Source organism: Sardina pilchardus, chromosome 13 (genome assembly GCF_963854185.1).
Source record: "Sardina pilchardus chromosome 13, fSarPil1.1, whole genome shotgun sequence".
Lineage (NCBI taxonomy): Eukaryota > Metazoa > Chordata > Actinopteri > Clupeiformes > Clupeidae > Sardina > Sardina pilchardus.
Window position 1 is genome coordinate 4,922,501 of NC_085006.1, and position 20,000 is coordinate 4,942,500.

The 20,000-nt window shown below is 47.0% G+C and overlaps 1 protein-coding gene across 1 annotated transcript in view; it reads left to right on the forward strand.

The window, feature by feature from the left end:
• Positions 1-2,342: 2,342 nt before the first annotated feature.
• LOC134099071 (rho guanine nucleotide exchange factor 26-like) overlaps positions 2,343-20,000 on the forward strand; it is a 31,255-nt gene continuing 13,597 nt past the window's right edge. Inside the window, exons 1-9 of the mRNA XM_062551773.1 lie at positions 2,343-2,516; positions 2,871-4,176; positions 4,871-4,934; positions 5,472-5,617; positions 10,709-10,765; positions 11,352-11,512; positions 17,805-17,957; positions 18,045-18,174; positions 19,869-19,943. Coding sequence (XP_062407757.1) covers positions 2,956-4,176; positions 4,871-4,934; positions 5,472-5,617; positions 10,709-10,765; positions 11,352-11,512; positions 17,805-17,957; positions 18,045-18,174; positions 19,869-19,943 — 2,007 coding nt within the window. The 5' untranslated portion in view covers positions 2,343-2,516; positions 2,871-2,955. The remainder of the gene's footprint in view (positions 2,517-2,870; positions 4,177-4,870; positions 4,935-5,471; positions 5,618-10,708; positions 10,766-11,351; positions 11,513-17,804; positions 17,958-18,044; positions 18,175-19,868; positions 19,944-20,000) is intronic.

Sequence of the window (20,000 nt, forward strand, 5' to 3'; positions counted from 1 at the left end):
CAAACAATAGTTGTAAGTACATGATGGAAAACATGGCAGATGTCTCTGGCGTGTCAGAGAGGAGCAGTGTGTATAAGATGAAGAAGCTACAGTATATGATATTAGATAAGAGGACATGCACTAAGAAAAGAGCCAATAAACGAAGCACTCACAGAGCTGCTGACAATATAATGAACTCAATATGGAGCCTCTAACACCTAACTCGCTCCATGGGAGTCATATCTATATAATATCTGTAGTCACACACACACACACACACACACACACACACACACACACACACACACACACACACACACACATTCCCTTTTGAGAAACTTGAGCCTTTTCCAGTCGTCAGTACATCTGAAGTGTAACCAAATACACTTTTTTTACAACACACTTTTTGTCATAAGAGAGCTTGTTTCTATAACAACAGCAGAGGCTGGGGTGGGCCATGGTGGGGGCTGGCTGTACTTGAGACAGCATGAGAGGACAAGAGTGGCTGGAATGAGGCTCCTGAGTGATGAGAATACCGTGGAGATGCATTCAAACTTTTCTAGCTAATATCTCAAGTCACACAGCTAGCAGCACTTTGGCTGAAAATAACATCACTTTGGCTGGCAAATGCACTTTGTGCAATTATGGGAGAAGAGTGGGTCCGTGGAAAGTGCTCAAAGGGAGACAATATTTCAGCATGGTGACAATGTGATGATGTTGTTCCCTCTCCTCATTTGGTTTAGAATGAGAGTTCACCAAAAGGACACATGAAACTGTTGGAGAATAGGCCTGTAACATTAAAGGACATAAAATAACCAGCTTCATGATGATAAACTGACATATATCCCAACTAAGGCAAGCTTTTCATATGGCTTATTAAATGATTAGCATCTGAGACACAAATTACACACTGACACCACACATTCAGAACACTGTCCATTGTGTTGGAGGATGGTGGCTTGCAATGTAACCAGTGAAATGGAAGAACAAACACTTATACACATAGACTGCTACATTTGGAGACCCAACAGAGCAGTTACTCATAGAATATTCCGGAGAAGAAATCACTACAGTCATTGATCCCTCTAAATCGTTCTCCATCATTGGTGAGAAAAGTGCTGTTTTGTTTTCCCTTTGCATTTGCATTTGTGCTGTCTTGTGCGCCTGCAGGACTCTGCAACCATATCTGTGAGTATGTGGGGAGCGTTTGGAGGAGAGCTCTTCAAACATGCTGCCCCAAGCATATAGACTCTTTACAGCGCTCCCAGAGACAATACTGTGTGGGAGTGTGGAGTCTGCCTCCCCACAAGGCATGCGCCCAAGCTCTGAAGGGCACACTTCACTCTGCAGCACTCAGATGTATAAAAAGGCTACAAAGAGATGTTTGGGTTCTAAAATGGTAAATAGAAACCAGAATATACAGTATATATTTTGTGAAGGACAGCTTCACCCCCCCATATATATAGGGCCACAAGTCCTCGGGCCTCGATCCTCACACTGATCTACATAAAGAAAGATAGAAGAAGGGATAGACTATCCCATTGTTGCCGCCCCATCATTCTTTATGTAGATCAGTGAGGATCGAGGCCCGAGGAGCGAGGGAGGACGTATAAACGCTGCATGAGAGGCACCTTATAGCGCACCTGTGGACGCGTTTAAGACTTGCGTAATGTCTCCATCTCGCGGTGAACAAGGTTGTTAACACGTTGCTTTGTAAAATCAATTTATTTTGTTGCTGGCACCATTTGGCTATGTTGTTCCTAGGCTACACCGTAAAGTTTTCGGCTGCGGTAGACATAGTCAACCCAACTTATCTATGTACGCTGCATAGTCATATGATGTCATCATATATAGTCTGTATTACAAAGATATATATTTGCACAAAAACCTGATGATGCGGGTTTTTGACAAATGTCAAAGACGTCACGAATATATGGATATGGATATGGATGGCGTAATTTCTATCCGCAGAGTCACATTTTCCATTGCATTATTTATCCAACGATCCCACTGTCAAATTCTCTCCTCCAAGAATGTTTTCTACCACTAGATGGAGCAATCGTCATACTCAAGTTTCTAAAACTAGAACTTAGAAACTACCTCAGGAAAAGTTTAAAAATGACCTCTTCGATCTCCAAACTTTGGCTATAGCACGCAAGTACTCTGATATTGCGTAAAGTTCTGATATCGCTAATTAAGAAGGTGCATTTACATAATAGACCAATCCATATTGGCATTACGAGTTAATAGACCATAATGCTTGCCAACACTTCAGGAGCCTCCAAAATACAGCGCCTGTTACGTCACTTGAACTTGGAAAAGTCCTGCCTGACTGCTTGCCTGCCTGCCGAGGTTGACTTCAGTTTGCGCTTTGGCTACTCGCGGGATGGTTATGTGTCCCGGACACTGCTGAGTTGTTGAACGGGTTCAAAGTGTCCTGAAGTTTGGAAGTATCCCACCTCAGCAGGTTCATTCATACTTATGTGCAACATAAACAACAATGATGTTGGGATTTCAACGTTGATCGTGTATATTAGGTAAGTCTTTCCATTTGTTGTTTTCAGGATGTTGTAGCAGCCCGTGTGAGATCTCAGGAGATTCTCACTTGATTTTTTCCCAACATATGCCATCTGTGGGATAGACTATATATTCAATATTCCAGTAATGTTTCTAACTGTACAATCAGGAGAGGCAAACTGAGAGTCAAATTTCTCAAACTGGCTGGTACAGAGAATGACAGTCTTGTTTTGTTGTCTTCCCTCTGTGACATGAAAGGAAACCTGTGACTCAACTCTGTCTTATCGTTAATATGTAACCAGAGAAAGTTGCAGAGCACCTCAGTCGTTGTCCTACTTCAGTTTCATGCAACGTCTGTCCTCTCCTTGGTTTAGGCTGAAGTCATTGTAACTCACTGAGCCACTTCGATGTTTGCTCTGTGACTTTTTGTGTCGACCGTCGCTTTCAAGTGACAACTGAATGCCACTCAAGATGGACTACGGAAACGAAGTGGATTTATCAAACAACAATATCACTCCGCTTTGGAAAAGACGCCCCGCCAAGCCTGGTTCTAGAGACTTGAAACTTAAACCTAGACCTCTGAGTTACCAGATCGACGGGGTCCATACGACGGATTTCCCCGTGGAGGATAAATGTGCGTTTACTCTGACGCAGCCCGCAGAAAAGATAGTTGCAACGCCAGCTGGAAGCACCATGGTCCTGAAACATATCTTGAACAAACCAAGTCGGAAGACACGGGTAGTAAGAAGCATCAGCATTGGATCCAACGGGAGATTATCCCTTTCTAAGAGACGAGAGGACAATAAGCAATGTGCAGAGAGCAAGGCCAACCACACAGCTGGTACAACCAGAATGGCAAATGGGGCCTCTGTGTGTGTGGATGGCAAGCCTTCTAGGGCTGACAACAAGAACCTGGACAACAAGAACCTCTCTAGCCCACACACTGTCACATCGCAGAGAGACCAGATAGTGTTTGGCAGTTCTGCGTCCTCTCCAGACCACATGCGGACGGCGTACGGCACGCCGCCCCACAGCCTGAGCGTCGCGCCTCAGTGCTCTCGGCAGGACAGCGGGGCCTCGTCCCCCTCTCTCCGCGCCTCCTCCCGCAGCTCGTCCTCCAGCATCATGTCGCTGTCCTCCACCCCGAGCACCCTCTCCGACCCGCCCACGCCCCGCACCCCGTCACCAGACGATGGAGGGTCCATTGGTGGAACGCTTCCACGCCAGGCCCCCAAGTCCTCCCCGGGCTCCGATGGGAAGGTGTCCCCCTCGGTGGTCCTGAGCACCCAGAGTCTCGCCGCGCTGAAGATGGGCACCCAGCAGCTCATCCCCCAGGGTCTGGTGTCAGACACTCGCCCCCTGAAAACCGGACACTCTGGCGCCCACACCAAGGGCCCCGGAGGGCTCCTGGACCCTGGCAAGCGGGCGCTGCGGGCGCGCAGCCTGGTGGAGACCGGCTCCTTCTTCGCCACGAGCATGGAGCAGGAGGCGGAGGCGGAGGACAGCCCTGGGCTGCTCAGGAGAGGCCTGCGCTCCACGTCCTACAGGCGGGCCGTGGTGAGTGGGGTGGAGATGGAGGCAACATCCCCCACAGACCTGAAGACCAAACGCCTGTCACAGCCAGTGCTCAGGGGAGTGGCCGAGGATCGTGAAAACCCGTCCAGCCCTGGGAAAGTCAAGGTGTGTAGATCACTCGTCAGTTTCAGTCATTGAATAGAAAGATCACATAAATATTGAGTTTTTGGATTTCATAATTAAGATGCATTAAGCAGGTGAGGACATATATGCAGTGTCCTTTTGTTATAGTCTGATTAAACAATAATCTGATCATACGCATCACATGCTTCATTTTAAGCTTGGCATGCTTGCACTTTGGTTTGTGTGTTTTTCTTTGGTCTTGGGCCATTGAACTCTCATGGCCCTTAGGAGTGGCTTTGCTATTTGAGGTCTGAAGAGTCCTTGCTTTTCTTGTGTGCCTCGAGCACTTCCCAACTTGCAGGCTTAACTTGGACATGTCAAAATGTCACGGTCAGACAGGGAGAGAAGGCTGTGTGCAAGGTCAGGCAGGTGAGAGGTTGTTGGCAGGTGTGTGCTCCAGACGACTACTTTAGCCAGCCCTTTAGAATGTTGCAGCCACATGAGAAAACACACACACTGTGTTTGTGGACAAAGTGACCTAGATCCCAATTTATGTGAGGAGGGAGAGAGGGAACCCGCATGGAAAAGTTCTCTAAAAGCATATAGGAATCATACTTCACGTCATGAACTTATGATAAATATGACATATTTTTTCCAATATGGAAAGTTAAATCTCCAGTAATATACACAAATCTAAACTCAGATGGACTAATCATGCATTTGTCTTTTGTTCCAGAGTCCAGTCCAGACTCCCGACAAGAAAAAAGGAATTCCGTCCCAGCGGACGTTTGACAGTGAAGGTAAGCACGGCACATGCTTAACTCTGGGACACTGGCTCTAAAAAGGGAAACGCTCGGATGACACAAACGTCCTGTGGCCTTGTGGGCCATTTGTCACAGGAGCTGAGGAATGCTTTGATCCTCAGGTAGACACATTCTTAAGCATGCCAAGGGTCTGCGCTCATTCCTTCAGCTGGTTTTAGCGTTTGAGTTGCTCACCTTCTGACTAATGTCAAGGGAACTCTGACACATTCTGGAATGTATGTTGTAATAGAGTTTATCGTCATTGTGTTCATTAATTGTTCATTTATATTGGATCAGTGACGTAGAAATCTAATACATGCTTTCTTTCAAAAATATAAATAGTATAGATATAAAAAGCGTCAGACAAATGTAATGTAATGTAATATATTGTGAGTATAAAAGTTATGTTAAAGTGAATGAAATAATAGCTACCTTGGTCCTTGTGTTTTAATTTGGGCGTTGGACAGAAGTGTGTATGACTTCCTGTGGTGGTCTCTGTGGTGCTAATCTGCTTATGTAACTGGCCTGTTTCAGAGGATGAGGTCCTGTACCAGAACTACCAGGAGAAAGCCCTGCACAACGACTCCGATGAGGATGCAGAGTCCAGGGAGCCCAAGCCTGATGACCGCATCGTGGTCCAGTACAAGCCCATCCGCACGTCCTGGAGTCAGCTCAGCGTGGTGAGTCCGAAACACAAACACTCAGGCACACTCACTGTGTTGGTGATGCTTCTGCCCTCACCATGTGCATCTTTTCACTGGACTTTTAAATGCAGTAACACAAACGAAAAGGTGTGCGGCACCAAGAACGCTGAGCCTATGTGGGGTAATCGGGTTGGTGTGGTGGAATAGGGCACTGTGCCCCAGCCTCTCGTCACTGTCTGCCAGGCTGTCATACTGGGCAGTAAGAGAGAGTAATGGAGCTAGGGGACCAAGCTAAATACCCATGGATGATGGGGAATTCACATAGCACAGCATTAGATCCAGAGCAGAACTCTTCGCTTCAGAAAGAAAAAAAAAGGGAAAGAAATGTTAATGGATAAGCTATGCTGACTCCTATTACAGTATTATGTAACGGAGTTGGAGGCTGGAATGGCGGGAGTCTCGTAATGCCATTTTCCACTTAACTGCTGCGCTCCCTTTTGTTTTTATTTACTTGTATCTGGAGCAGTTTAGGGGTGCCTGCCAAGGCTTAAGGAATGTTCTGGAAGCCAGTCAGGCCGAGCAGGAGGTACACTTGCACAGAGAAAGAGACAGACGGAAAGGGCAAGACAAAGGAGAGCTAAATACTGAAATGGGGACAAAGAGAACAAGAGGGTGAAAGAAAAGAAAGTGGGAGTGAAACTCAAATGTAATTACTTCGAGTAACTGAGAGGAACATGCGTATGGTAAATAGAGAGTGAAAGAAAGAGCTTGAAACCAACGGGATGGTGGAAGGGAAAGAGAGCAGAGATCCTGTGTGGACAGCAGCACGGTGCAGAAGGGTGGGGAGCTGAGGACCAAATCAAGGAACATTTTTGAGATTTCTGAGCTGTGGTCTCCAGTGTCTGTAAATTGTATATTTTGGCAGGAGGGGTGGTCAGGAGTTGGTCAGCCCAGGGAACAGAGCTCTGAGCAGTGACAGGTGTGCACACCTGGGGTCTCAGAGGACCCAGAGCTGGAGGGAATTTTGATAAAGAGTTTTTGGTCCTGAAAGCAATAACAATACTAAGTTACACTACTGATCTGATTCTGACTTCAGGCTTTCTGTTAAGTGAATAATGTGTCCATAAATTCTTTCTAAACACCTGTGCACCTTCTCATGTGCACATTTTTCCAAGTTACTTGGACATGTTCTAAATCAAAATGTGGCTCAAAACCAACACCAGGAGCCTTGGTGATCTGTATCTTGGAATGAGAAGCTACATTTTGTGGTATTTAACATCAGCATTTTCAATGATATTTCCTCTCACCAGTGGGTGGATTTGGCTGGTGGGGTCAGATTAGGTCTTGAGGCAAACATTCATGCTGATTGTTCAGATATGTCCAGAGTTGATATGAGAGATTAGACACGGAATGGCAATATTTGTTCACTGGACTTGGCCACGGCGCCCTGCGCAGCATGTTATTTTGTTTAAGATGGATGGGTGTCATGTGAGCTTCACACTGAAAGTTGAAGATGTTTATCAGTCACCACTCCAACTCAACCATGTCACGTTGTTGCTGGTGTTGTTTCATGGCGTGTGCAGGAGCAGAATTCTAGTTTTCCTTTCTGTTCTGTTCTGTTTCTCAGAACTCATTGACTTTCCTGGTCATGAAGCTGTGGGCCTGTGTGGCTTTGCTCTGCTCTCTCTCTCTCTCTGGGACTTGTGTGAGCCACACCTGCAGAAGTGCCTTCGGCAATCTGCAGGTGTAGGTTGAAGTTCAGGTTGGCTAGACATGGGTTGCCAAGGCACTAATGATGTTTACAAGCCCTCCCGACTCTTCTTGCCACCCTGGTTCCTTTTATTTGCACTTTGGGTTTGTTCAGGACTTCAGGGGAATTCTTGACAGAATAAAACATCAATTCAAGTAGACTGCACAGAAAGAGCGATAGACACCAAAATACACACAGAGAGAGAGAGATGAAGAGAGATAGAAAGAGAAGAGAAAGAAGGAAAGAGAGGAGTAGCAGGAGAGATGGGTGAAGAGAGAGATTGCTTATTTATTTTGCTGGTTTGAACAAATATATTTGTACTGAGTGGACGGCCATGGAGCAGGGATGTGAGGCAGTGGTTCTGGCTCCAGGTGTGAGATGCACGGGAGGAGGATACACAAACATGATGGAGGCGGAGGCTGCAGGTAAAGATGTGGCTGCTCTGTTAACCCTCTCGTGGTTAAAATGTGACATTGTTTTGTTGACCAAGAACCACTTCGGGTCAGAGTGAATTGAGAGCTCCAAGAAAGTTTTGTTTGAGCTCCGCCCCAACACTAGTCAATGCTCTATTGCGCACAAAGAGCAAAAAAAAGTAAATACGTTTCCTGAAGTAAATTCGGATACATTGAATAGTTACTTGAAAGACATTAAACTACATTTTGATGTAACATGCCAAAAGACAGTGCTCAAAGATGGTATAACTCCTTCAAAGTAACTGCAGAATACAATGGGGTGGGCTAAATGTATGAGCTACAGCTGTGGCCAGAGGGAATCTTTGTGCAGTGTTTCTATGAAGCGGGCAAAACTTTGGATCAGAATATTTGAACTGCAAAAAGGAATGATAGTGTGTCTGAGGCTGAAGCAACTGCTGCTGTGAAGGCTGGACTATGATTGGATCATGAGAGTTGTGTCACATAACTTCCGTGGTTTACGCCTTGGACTGGGGGCTGAGGACAAAGCGCGACGCATTGTTATTGCCAAGCTCCTAGAGAGTGCTGACATTTTATGTATACAAAAGACTCTGCTACCCAAACAAGATCTAGATAAACTTAACTCAGTGCATAGCAACTTCTATGGCGCAGGGGAGTCCACAACAGATCCTAAATATGGGAGTAGTGTGTGGCAGAATACCTAGAGGGGTGGCCATCCTGTGGCATAGGACATATGACCTAGTGATCAATGTGATTTGGTTTGAGCTGGACTGGGCCATAACAATTCAAGTTGTACATGAGAAAAATGTATTTATTATGTTACATTTTTACACTCCCTATGCATGCTACCAAAATGAAATGAATATCTCAGTAGGCTAGCCTTTAACAGCTCCGTCATTAGATGAAGTGCAAATATTGCTGAGCAGTGGAGAAAACATTTTAGAGAGATCCATAAAAAGCCTTTGACCAGGTTAATCACAGTAAACGGTTTCTAAAATGACAAGAGAGAGGAGTCCCCCCTACTTAATATCTATCTTGCATTATTGGTGCTCCCATCAACTATGCAAGCAAGATGGGGCAAAACAATATCGACTCCTTTGCCAGTTACCAATGGGGTTAATCAAGGTGGAATATTGTCACCTGCTCTTTGTAATTTGTACATGGATGATCTTTCTAGAATGTAAGACTGGATGTATGTTGAGTCATAGGCAAATTAATCAGCTGATGATTAATACAATTTGAACCATTTTCAGGGCGAGGCAAGCTGGTCGCCCTGGCTGGAATTATTTTCCAATATTGACTGGTGGCAGCTACTTGGCAAAACGAGAAGAAACTTCACACAATGGGTCTTATAAAATGTTTTTGTTACCGTTTCATGGTTTCCGCTGAGAAAACAAATAGTTTCACACAAATAGAACTCGACAGTTTCAGGTGTCACATGGAAACGTCTTACTTGCTGACTTTCACTTTCAATATAATTCCATAAGTGAACAGACTACTTGCAGAATGATGTGCCAAATGTGAATCAAAAGCACAAAACCTGTTGCCATTGACAGTGGTGGTCATTATATACTTCACAGCTGTCATTATGTAGTTTTAACAGACTTCCAAACATTAGGGAGGCCCATTCATGTGAATGGATCTTTCTTTCAGCCATGTAATAAAGTTATATAGTCTATCCTATCATCGGACCCTGCTACAGCAACCTCTCTGCACTCATTTCCCCTGGAATATTGTGTTCAATCTAATCCTGGGTCGAAGCCGATTGCCTGTGTGAACTGGGGGAAAAAAGTACAAAGACCACAGGTTTCTTTTGAAAGGCCCAAATGCAACCCTGCCTTTATGGACTTGTTTGTCTGACCTGGTTAAGAATTAACAGAATGTGCCTAGGGTAGCCACCAATGCATAGAAGTAACCTGATCGGCTCTCACTGCGTCTACACACCCTCACCAGACATGTAATCACTGCACTGTTGTCATGCACGCACAGACACACACACACACACACACACACACACACACACAGGCTACCACTAGTTCAGAAAAAGCTCCATATTGGGGAACCACATAACAGTTTCTATGTATTCTGCTGATTCAAGGAACTGATGGTTAAAGTTCTCAAGAAGCTGAAGGTTAAAATTCTGAAGAAACTTGAGTTTTGTGTGAGTGGGTGTAATCACTAAGCAGCAGTTAGAGGCGCACTCATTGTATTACAGTTGTATGGTGTCATCTGATTTGCCAATATTTTGAAACTACAAAAATACCTATAGAGTATTTTGAGACAAAATAGGAAGCAATTTTCTTCAACCTAATCAAATACAAATGATATGATACTATTTTGTATTTAAGATATGTATGTTAAATACATGTATCACAGGCGAGTTCAGCAAGTTTCATGCCTTTATGAAAGAATTGGACCTATTTTTCACATATTCCCTGTACTATGAAAGTTCAGTAAAACTGGCAAAGGCACAGTTTTTGGCCATTGACCTTGACCTATGTTCAAATAATTCCAATTTTGACAATGTTCCATAACCTGGACTTTTTGTATTTGATATGAGAAGGTTTCATGAACTGAATACAACAAAAATGTTTTTGGGATGGGTGCCGAGACCATATGTCCTTGTGGTGCACCCTGCCCCCACCGTGAGCTGGCCAGCGCAGCGGAGAGTCTCTGTCTGAGTGCCACGGCGGCCTGCTCTGAGAAACGCCTCTTTGTTCCAGCGGAGCCACACAGGCGGGTTGTCTTTGTCAGGTCGCACCTAAACACTGCAGCACTTATACGGGCCCGGAGCAGCAGCCTGCGGCTCGGACTTAGACTCAAATAGAGGAGGCCTAAAGTGGTGAGGATGGGACTGTTTGGGACTGTTTGAAGCCTAATGCACTGTAACCTAATCACAAAGTGTGTCTGTGTGTGTGTGTGTCTTCTTCTCTGTCTGTGTTCAAGGTGAAGAAGAGTGGAGCCGCTGAGAAGTTGAGCGCAGAGGAACGAAAGAGGCAGGAGGTATGACCACCCCCATCCACCCAGAGAGAGAAGCCAGGCAGAGAGAGAGAGAGAGTGAGAGAGAGAGGGAGAGTGAGAGAGAGATGGAGGAAGGAAGAAGAATGAGGGTTTTGACCACAGTTTTGAAATGTGTATATTGTTTGTGTCGGAGTTTCAGCTTCATGTAAACTCATTAAAGATATAAACAAACAAGATAAGCACAGGAAAAGGAGCCAAAGTCAGGCCACGAGCTTGTGTTTCAAAACAGATGGAATCAGGGCTGGTTCTGACTCTTCTACCAGTTCACTCCTACAGATATACAAGGCACATTGTTATTGTAGTGAATTCTGGGCATTGGAAAAAAAAACAGTCCATTTGAGAGCGCTTCCAGTAAAACACAGATATGTTCGGCAAGTTAATTAACATCCACCTCCAGATGAACCGCTGAACAGCAGTCTGTTTCATGTCAAGGGCCTGTGGCATTTCCTAACCACATACAGTATAACATTGGAGCCCTTGAATTTCCCCTTGGGGATCAATAAAGTATCTATCTATCTATTTATCTATCCTTTCTCATGCTAATGTCTTTCATTTTCTCTCTCTCCAGGCCATCTTTGAAGTCATCTCCTCCGAGCACAGCTACCTGCACAGTCTGGAGATCCTCATCCGCTTGTTTAAGAACTCCACCGAGCTCGGCGAGATCATGACCAAGACGGAGAGCCACCACCTCTTCTCCAACATCGTGGACGTGTGTGAGGCCAGTAAAAAGTGAGCAGCACTCTGATCCTGAGCTCTTGTTATGCAGCTCTCTCTCTCTCTCTCTCTCTCTCTCTCTCTCTCTCTCTCTCTCTGCCTACTGCTCTCCACGGTCCGGGGGATCCACCCGAGGTGGATTTTGTGGGTTTAACTGAAGCCCCTCAGACAGAGTCGCGCTTTGCCAGCCTTAGCCTGGTGCCTTAGTGCCGTCTTGTGCAGCGACAGGCAATTTTGTTCACCACCTGGGGGGACTGGGGAACAGCGCCAGAGAATGTCAGGAGGTCTGGAGGAGTGTAATTAAGAGTTGTTGATGTTGTTGTTGTTCTTCTGCTGTGTGTGAGAGAGAGAAAAACAGAAAGGGGAAAAGTGGGTGTGAGACAGTGAGAGCGAGAGAGAGAGAAGGTGTATGTGTGTGTGTGTGTGTGTGTGTGTGTGTGTGTGTGTGTGTGTGTGTGTGTGTGAGTGTATGTGTGGCTGAGTTTGTTTGTTTTTGCATTCATGGGGTGCGCACTATAGACTGAGTCATTTGGGGCAGGTCTCCGTGCCCCATTACTGGTTTGGTTGGCATGTGTCGTTCTAGAGGATTTTGTCCTGACTTGTGCGACCCATTTGCCTACTGTACCTGTGGTTGGGCAGGAGGACTCGTAACAAGACAAGTATGTTTACAGTAATAACTCAACAGTTGCAACAGTTAGATTACTGTTACTGGAGCACTGGCGCTTACTGGAGCTCTGATCAGTTTTGGAAACAGGAAGTCCTCGTTATCAGTCACTTGCATCACTGACTTGGAATTTACAGAATCATACTGTGTGACTTGCACTGTAGATTCCAAGACATGTTTGTACTTGCATAGTTTTATTCGTTTATTTGGAGGGGCCGTGTAACACTAATGTAATTTTACTAATTTTGAATCTGTTCCAACAGCTACTGAACAAAGGGATAGAATATGTGTAAAAGTCAAATATGTGGTTGTAAACACTCACGCCCACACACACACACACACACTTATGATAAACGTGTCTGTGTGGGAGTTTGGCTCATTGGTATGTGCCAGAGCCAGGCTTTTACGCACCGTCTGGACTGACCGGCCAGGTTGTGGGCGAGAGGAGCAGGACTGGGGTACCGGATCTGGAAGGAATTCCTGATTAGGATGGTTTAACATTTTGCAACTGGGACGTTAACGGTCTCTTACAAGTGAATTGGTTGTGCAATTCCTGTCTGGGTCAGATAGCGTGCGCATGGCTGTGTAGCATACTCACCATTTACTGACACAGGACTGTCACTGTGCCAGCTCCAGTGTGGACATCAGCTCCAGTGGGGACATCCGATCCTCAGTGTGCTCTCGTTGGGGCTCTTCGTACGCAATGGACACACTGTCCTACAGCTGCGTTTCCTAGACAACCACAAGATCAAAACTTGTTTGTCACCTTTTTTGGTCCGTTGCGTAAGACTGTAGCGGATCATGTGCTGTGAATGGTCTTTTTGTGTGGCAGCACACATGCACAGATAGGAGATGTGTCCCTGCATGTCCTTGTTGTATGTGCTGTGTCCTCGTGGATCCTTCACAAATGTCATGCATTATTACTGTACACCACTAGTCCTTGGTGATGACAAAGGCTCCTTCGCTGCTGGAATGCAGACATGAAGCTCTATGCTGTGCTCCTCCTCATATCACTGTGTGGAAACTGTGGGAAGGGTCCTTCCAAGACATCCTTTGTCTCTCTCAGTGTCTGTGTGTCTCTATCTCTCTGGCTCGCGCAGACACAGACACACACAGTTACACAGACACTGCTGTCTGTTTATAGGAACACCATGTTCACATCCGCTTCTGTCTCATAATAGGTTAGCTTACAGTACCAGACGGCCAGCTGTGTGTGTGTGTGTGTGTGTGTGCGTACGTGTGTGTGTGTGTGTGTGTGTGTGTGTGTGTGTGTGTGTGTGTGTGTGTGTGTGTGTGTGTGTGTGCGTGTGTGTGTGTGTGTGTAAGTGTGGGTGAGTGTGTGTGTGTGTGTGTGTCTGTGTGCGCGTACGTGTGTGTGTGTGTGTGTGTGTGTGTGTGTGTGTGTGTGTGTGTGTGTGTGTGTGCATGTGCGTGTGTGCGTGCGTGTGTGTGCGTAGGCCTTTGTGCTTGTGTGCATGTCGTTTTGATGGCTTGTGTGTCCTTGATGTCGTCCCATGTGCCACATGTCTTGTCCCTGCAGCACAGGAGACACTGTTGTCCCTCATGCTGTGGCGCTGCAGAGCGTGTTGTGTAAGGAGCCTGTCTGTGCAGCTGGCTCTCTGCTAACAGGCAGCGTTGTGTCCGGAGCGGGGCTAATAGCTAGTGCGCTGGGCATGTGCTCAATATGCTAGCTCATTGCTCAGGCCAGTGACACACACACTCACACTCTTATGCAACTCTGTCATGAGCTGGAGCTGGATACACACAGTAGGATACACACCAGGGATTAGAAAGGGTTCAAAGAACGAAAACTAAAACAGGAAACGAAGACAACTTTTGGATGAACGTAACCGAAAACGGGAACAAAACCTGCTTGTTCCAGAGTGAAAACGTTATTTTGAATTTGAGGTATTTGTCGTTCCGATGAACCTTTGTTTGAATATTGTTCTATAGGCTTGTTCCATAAGTCCGAAGGCTTGGAAAATCACCTGCCTACACAATGTTCCCCAGACCCCTTATAGGATGAATATAGTCAGATTTGATGAATCAGTGTCTCCTCTGTATAATAGGCTAGAACTACCAGTTGATTTCATATCCAACACTATCTTTGCCTTTTCCAAGTATGTAGCCTAAATTAGTGAAATAGCATAGGCTATCATAGGAGACATTAGGAACATATCTGTAGGCCTGTCATGTGTGACCACACATAGCTTAGGCTATTACAGGGCTTAAAGCAAGGACATTTTCTGTGCCTGACGTTAGGCTATCAGACACTTTCTAAGATCTAATATTATATAGGCCTTCTTGTTTACTCTCAAATCTCACCCCGCGCCTGAACTCAATGTTTTTAACAATTAGCCTTGATATCTAATGTGCTTTGATTTAAGCTTTCAGGCTGTTGGGCATAATAAAATCATTCTGTTTTCAGTCTCTGAAACACACACACACACACACACACACGCACACACACACACACTCACACATTCACACATGCACACAGTGAGTGGGTTAAGGTGTTAAGTTCATCCCAGCTCTGTCTAACAGAGACCAGTGTTTTGAAGCCCTATAGGTCATTGGGTAAAGAGTCTGACTGAAGTTGCTGTGGCCCTCAGTCGCATGTTTGCTACAGAGCTGCAGTAGGTACACACACACACCTTTGCACTCTACAAACATTTGAGATTGGGTGGAGAATTGATCTTAGGGTTGTGTAGTATTAAATTAAGTAGGGCATATGAGTTTGGCATTTAACACAGCTGTTTACTTAGATTGGCACTTTGGCATTGCAAAAACCAGTGCAAGCTCATAGCCTATTTGGAAAAGGAATGTTGTGTTTGACCACGCTCTACTTACCCATTGAGTTTCTACCTGAGATATTGGTATTGGCTTTCATTTCTGTGAAAGAAAGCTGTTTACAGGCTCAAAGCATAGTATGTCTTGAAGCAAAGTTGCCTGAAGTAAAATTCCTCTAATTGTATTAGCGATTGAGGCGGAGTTCTCATTAGGCAAACACACCTCGCCCGGTCCCAGGGTGGAACAGGGTGGACTGGATGAACAGCAGTAACAAATAGGCACACATATTTCTACCTCATTTCACTGTCAATCAGCGTAGTTTTCTTTTGACTTCACAGAGTTGTCGCGTTGTTGTTAAAAATAATTATGGCATTATACACATGGCTTGGGTGTAGAAGGCCATATTCTGAATAGTGAACCAAAGGACTGGTTAGTTATGACGCACAGAGTCACTGTGATGACTTAAGCGTGTGTATATTTATACACACTTTTACTTTTACTTACGGCATCAGTCCCTCTGAATGGCAGTGTTTTATCTTCATCAACAATGGCACTCTTGAGTTGCCCCTCACACCATACAACACTCTAGTGTATATGTGTGTGTGTGTGTTTGTCTGTAAACCTGACCCAAATTACAAGAGTAACAGGTTAAAGATGTACCATGATCCAATGTTTTGAGCCAACTCTTAAGTTAATGTTTTCCTCTTGAACCTCCCCAGCAAAGCCATCAGGTCTGTAGCGAGAGCCAGATAGAACTGGTGGCACTGGTTTGGCAGCATGCTTTACTGTCATTTTTGAGAAGCGTCTTGTGGTTTTCTGTGGAACTCCCCCCTCCACCCCACATCCTCTTGTGAACCTTCCAGCAGCAGCCAATCAGGGACGCTCCCGGTGAGAGGGCCTGCTGGGGTGCGGCTCTGGGGCTGGTAGCAGTGGACGGGGGCTCGGAGGGCTGAGCGGGAGCCGGCCTCAGCTGGACTTGACGCGCGCGGCGAGGCAGACTTGTGTGCTGTGCCTCCCACCTCAGACTCTCCTCTGCTGATGTAGTGGCTGCTCTCTCTGAGCTCCCCTCCTCACCAAAATATTTCAACATGGTTTACTCTTGCGCCAAAAAAAGCATCGCGGAACATGATTATTATCCTCCCGGGAGGCAGGGAGTTTGTCCTCAGAGCTCAGCACTCACTCGCGCTCTCTGTTTTTTTCTCTCTCTCTGTCTCTCTCTCTCACACAATCATGCAGTCATACACACACACACACACACACACACACACACACACACAAACTGGTCACGCACATGTGTGGCCAAAACACACACACACACACACACACACAGACACACACATATTATACACATGGATGTACACACATACAGTACGTGCCCAGACACACACGCATTGACTCACAGTTCTGTCCACTCCTGCTATAAATTTGTCATGGAGAGCATGACTGAGTTGCTGCAGTGAAAGACAATTAAGATCTTAACGCTCGTCATGGCTGAGCTACTTGCGTCATACCACAGTGACGCTTGACCATTATGTCATTTGGTCATGGAGCGAGGCGGCAGTCCTTTTAGATCCCCTCCCTCTAGACGCACAGACGCACGCCACTGGAGCCGAAACGCGAGATGAAGATGTTCTAATGACATGCCTTACATGCTGCCCTCGTTTTTTTTGTGGCTCTCACACTCAGGCACACACATTATGCTGTCCTGACTACGTCCTTGGTCCTATTTCCGTCTGGTTGCAAATCGTAAATCGTATAGCCGTGTGTGTGTGTGTGTGTGTGTATGTGTGTGTGTGTGTGTGTGTGTGTGTATGTGTGTGTGTGTGTATGTGTGTATGCCTGGAGACTGTGGGAGTGGGTCACAAGTGTCCATTCTCAGCAGGACAAACTAAAGCCGTAGTCATCTGAGCTTCCTGGCGCTGTGCCCAGAGGCTCTCTTAGTGTCAGTGGGAGACAGAGCGATGCCCTCTGTGCTATGTGCGTGCATGACTCTGCAGCCATCGTGCTGCTACCTGCTCTGCTAGGTGTCAGCTTGATATGCCATTAGGGGCGGCTCACAAGGTTTGTTTACCCGTTTTGCACGTTTGTTTTGTCAGGAGGTTTTGAGCTGCTTTTCTCTGTCTGCTGATGCTGCTGGTTTTTTGTGACCTCCTGTAAACTGTTGAGTCCAAGTGGAGGGAGAGATCGCGCACACACACACACACACACACACACACCAGCAGAGCTTTGGAGTCCCGGTCCTCATCACCAAAGTGACCCGGTGACATAAGCTCCAGGAATAGGCTGTGAGTCAGGGACGGAATGGCCTGTGCTGTGATGCAGGGGAGAGGAGGGGAGAGGCGGGGAGAGAGAGGGGAGAGAGAGGGGAGAGGGTGGAGGACGTCAGGTCATTGGATGGGGGGTCACCTTCACAGATGGGCCGGACTAGAGCTGCATCTCCTTCCTTCCTGTTTGTCCCGCGGGAGTGAGGAAGCTCCTGGCCCGGCCAGGGCCGTAAAGTCCCCTCGTCTGTCCGTGTGTGTGTGTGTGTGTGTGTGTGTGTGTGTGTGTGCGTCCTGCAGGGGAAGTGTGTGTGTGCTGCTCCTGTCATCGCTATTTCAGGGCCTTTCAGGGATATCCTTTCCTCTGAAGCTCGTGTGAGATGCGGAAGATGATGTTCGAGCACTTCCAGCTTTTGTTTTGCTGGTCTGTAGGTGATTTTGTGTGTGTGTGCGTGTGTGTGTGTGTGTGTGTGTGTGTGGGTGAGGTAATGCGTGAGTCTCTCTATGCGTCCCTCCTGACTCAGCCTAATGTAATGTATGGCATCTCTGACATGCAAACCCACGCATTCTCTCTGTGTCTGTCTTTTGTCAGGTTCTTTAAGGAGCTGGAAGACCGACACCAGCAGAATATAGTTATTGATGATATCAGTGACATTTTCGAGAGGCACGCCCAGTCGAACTTTGACCCCTACATAACATACTGCTCCAACGAAGTGTACCAGCAAAGGACCCTTCAGAGGCTTGTGTGAGTATTTATAGTGAGATTTGTACCATGAACATGATGTCTGGTGTTCGGTCATCTTGTTTGTAACGCTGCTGTGTCTCATGATAGGATGAAGAGTCCGGCCTTTAAGGAGGCGCTGACCCGGATCGAGGCGCACCCCGACTGCAGGAACCTCCCCATGATCTCCTTCCTGATCCTGCCCATGCAGCGTGTGACCCGCCTGCCTCTGCTCATGGACGTGAGTGACCCCTGCCCTGCCCCCCCCCACCCCACCCTCACTTCTCCTACCTCAGGCCGGCCCCATCTCCCACCACCTCCTCTTCCACATCTTTCCTATAGCACTCTAATAGCCTAGATTAGTGCACCAGTCTCTCCACACTACACTCCCCTTGCCTTACCTGTCCTTCATACATGCCCCCTTACTCCATGCGGCCACGCTCAGCCATACTCAGCCAACTCCTTTCTCCTGTACTGCTCCTACACACTCTCCTCCAGACTGTCCCCCTCTTGCCATGAGATTGTCAGCAGCCCTCTCCTCCTCACATCACGGCGGTGAGCCCCCTGGGTCTTTAATCTGTCCTCAGGACACCTCCCTGAGGCCCCACACATGCACACACACACACACACACACACACACACACACACACACACACACACACACACAAACAGGGAGGCACACTGGGCTTATCAGGTTAACAGAGGGCTTGAACTCTTATGTAATGCATCAATGAAGCCTCTCTCTTTCTCTCTCTCTCTCTCTCTCTCTCTCTCTCTCTCTCACACACAGTCTCTCTCTCTTCTTCTTCTTTTTTAAGCAAGGGCAAAACAAGAATTGCTATTTATTCCACCCTGTAGTATTGCCCATGTTTGGACACTGTTTGTGTACTGCTGGTTTGTCTTTGTGCAGTTTTTATGGTGTTTCCATTGGTCACTCTGGTGGGTTGTTGTTGTTGTGTTCTAAGAGCACACTCTCTTATTGTATCAGAGCTTCCCGCTCCTCGTTGTTGTGTTCTAAGAGCACACTCTCTTATTGTGTTCTAAGAGCACACTCTCTTAATGTGCCGGAGCTTCCCGCTCCTCGGCTCTTGCTCGTGTAGCGTCTGTGTTTCATCTCGTCCCTCTGGAGAGCCTTATGCCTGGAATGGAGGCTGTCAGCGGAGAGGAAGCCAGGCTTTTAGAGGTGTTTTAATGCCGCCTCTCTCCTTCCCTCTGCTCTCCTTCCCTCTGCTCTCCTCCTCTCCTCTCCTCTCCTCTCCTCTCCTCTCCTCCTCTCCTCTCCTCTCCTCTCCTCTCCTCTCCTCTCCTCTCCTCTCCTCTCCTCTCCTCTCCTCTCCTCTCCTCTCCTCTCCTCTCCTCTCCTCTCCTCTCCTCTCCTCTCCTCTCCTCTCCTCTCCTCTCCTCTCCTCTCCTCTCCTCTCCTCTCCTCTCCTCTCCTCTCCTCTCCTCTCCTCTCCTCTCCTCTCCTCTCCTCTCCTCTCCTCTCCTCTCCTCTCCTCTCCTCTCCTTCCCTCTCCTCTCCTCTCCTCTCCTCCCTGAGCCTGTCAGCAGAGTTTACAGCTTAGAGCAGTGCAGCCCGTCTGGCTGTCACATGGACCCTGAGAAAGTTGAGCTCCACTCGTCCTCCCCCCACCACCACCCGCTCCACCACTACTCTCCTGTGACATGCGGAGGGGATGGAGAGTGAGCGAGAGAGGGAAGGGAGGAAGAGAGAGGAGAGTGGGAAGGGGGGGTGGGGGGGAGTCTGATCTCAGAAGCGTGAGAGAGACATGCTCTTCCTGTTCGTGAGTGAAGACACATCAAACCGAGGGATTGCAGCACTGAGGCGGTTGTTGTTGTGTCCAAGTCATCTCCATACAACTGTCTGGGGATCAAGTTGGCGTGTCCTGTTCTGACTGTATGTGTTTCACATGAATACATTCTCTCTTCCTTTAGACTATCTGCCACAAGACCCCTAAAAACACAGAGCAGTATGAGGCCTGTAAGAAAGCTCTCCAGGCAGTCAGCAAGGTGAGACTTGTTCAGAAGCTGATGTGTGTGTCTATATGTCACTCTTTTACCTACTCA